At 45.6% G+C, this 1,000-nt stretch overlaps 1 protein-coding gene across 1 annotated transcript; it reads right to left on the minus strand.

Moving 5' to 3' along the window:
- Positions 1-92: 92 nt before the first annotated feature.
- On the minus strand, positions 93-994 carry LOC120787089 (transmembrane protein 237A-like). The gene is made up of 4 exons (XM_040122830.1): positions 891-994; positions 663-750; positions 452-573; positions 93-333 (listed from the first exon to the last, which is right to left on the minus strand). Exons 1-4 carry the CDS (start codon positions 940-942, stop codon positions 269-271), a joined length of 327 nt encoding a protein of 108 aa, XP_039978764.1. The 5' UTR covers positions 943-994; the 3' UTR covers positions 93-268.
- Between the last annotated feature and the right edge of the window lie 6 nt (positions 995-1,000).

Here is a 1,000-nt window from a genome sequence, read left to right on the forward strand (position 1 = left end):
AGTACGCTGAGTTTATAGGCTCAGGCTTTACTTGGTCATACCATCGGATTCCCTCTCAAATGACATAAAAACAGAAAGAAACGGAAACGTTGTTGGATTAGTTGGATAAAATCCTGTATTTAAAAAGAAACAAGCACATTCACATTTCAAAAATACAAAAACAGTATACAGTACAACACATTCGGAGTTCACTGCCAAAACACAGCGCAAAAAATGTGCAAAATGACAACAAAGCTGTAGCGTCAGAGCAGACAAACAGTCGTTTTTCTCAGGCGCTCATTTCTGATTTGTCCTCGTGTTTGGGCGGCTCAATCTCCATGGCCATCAGATAACCTGAGGAGCAAGGACCAGACAATAAAATATGTTTAAGTGTTTTAGGGTGGATTTTCCTTTAAAGAAAACCCCAAAATTGAAATTAAAGCAGTGTTCAACACAGATTATTCTCTCTCACCCTCAGTATAGTCGGTCTCAGGTCGCGTGGCGATGAAGATCCAGGCCAGGCCAACAAGCAGCGCCACCACCAGGTTGACTGTCACCCAAGGGTGGAGGATCTGGTGCTCTGACCCCGGCGGCCTAGAGAAGAAGACGGAGAGCGTCAGGTTTCGTTTCCGGGCTTCACGATTAGAGAGAAACCTAACGCAAAATCGTTCCAGCGAGCGCACCATAACGTTGTGTTGAAGGCTGGGTACAGGTTGATTCGATCGCTGGTCATCTGCTGGCTCAAACAGAGGACCAACGCCGAGAAATACACTACAGACGGGAGAAAAATGAATAAAGAATGTTAACTGAAACCAAACAGACACCAAATAAAAGCCTTGTTAACCCTCAACAACCCATGTTCGGAGGGTGGACTTTAACTTCATTGGATGATAAAGACAGCGTGGACTCACAGAATGAGGCGAGAGCGACGGGGTCCAGTGTGATGAACTCCTGCAGAGCCATGGAGCCTTTGGCCAGATTCACTCTGAGAAGCAGAGTAGGTTTACTGCACACACATGAT

The sequence above is a fragment of the Xiphias gladius genome, unplaced genomic scaffold (assembly GCF_016859285.1).
Source record: "Xiphias gladius isolate SHS-SW01 ecotype Sanya breed wild unplaced genomic scaffold, ASM1685928v1 HiC_scaffold_1116, whole genome shotgun sequence".
Lineage (NCBI taxonomy): Eukaryota > Metazoa > Chordata > Actinopteri > Istiophoriformes > Xiphiidae > Xiphias > Xiphias gladius.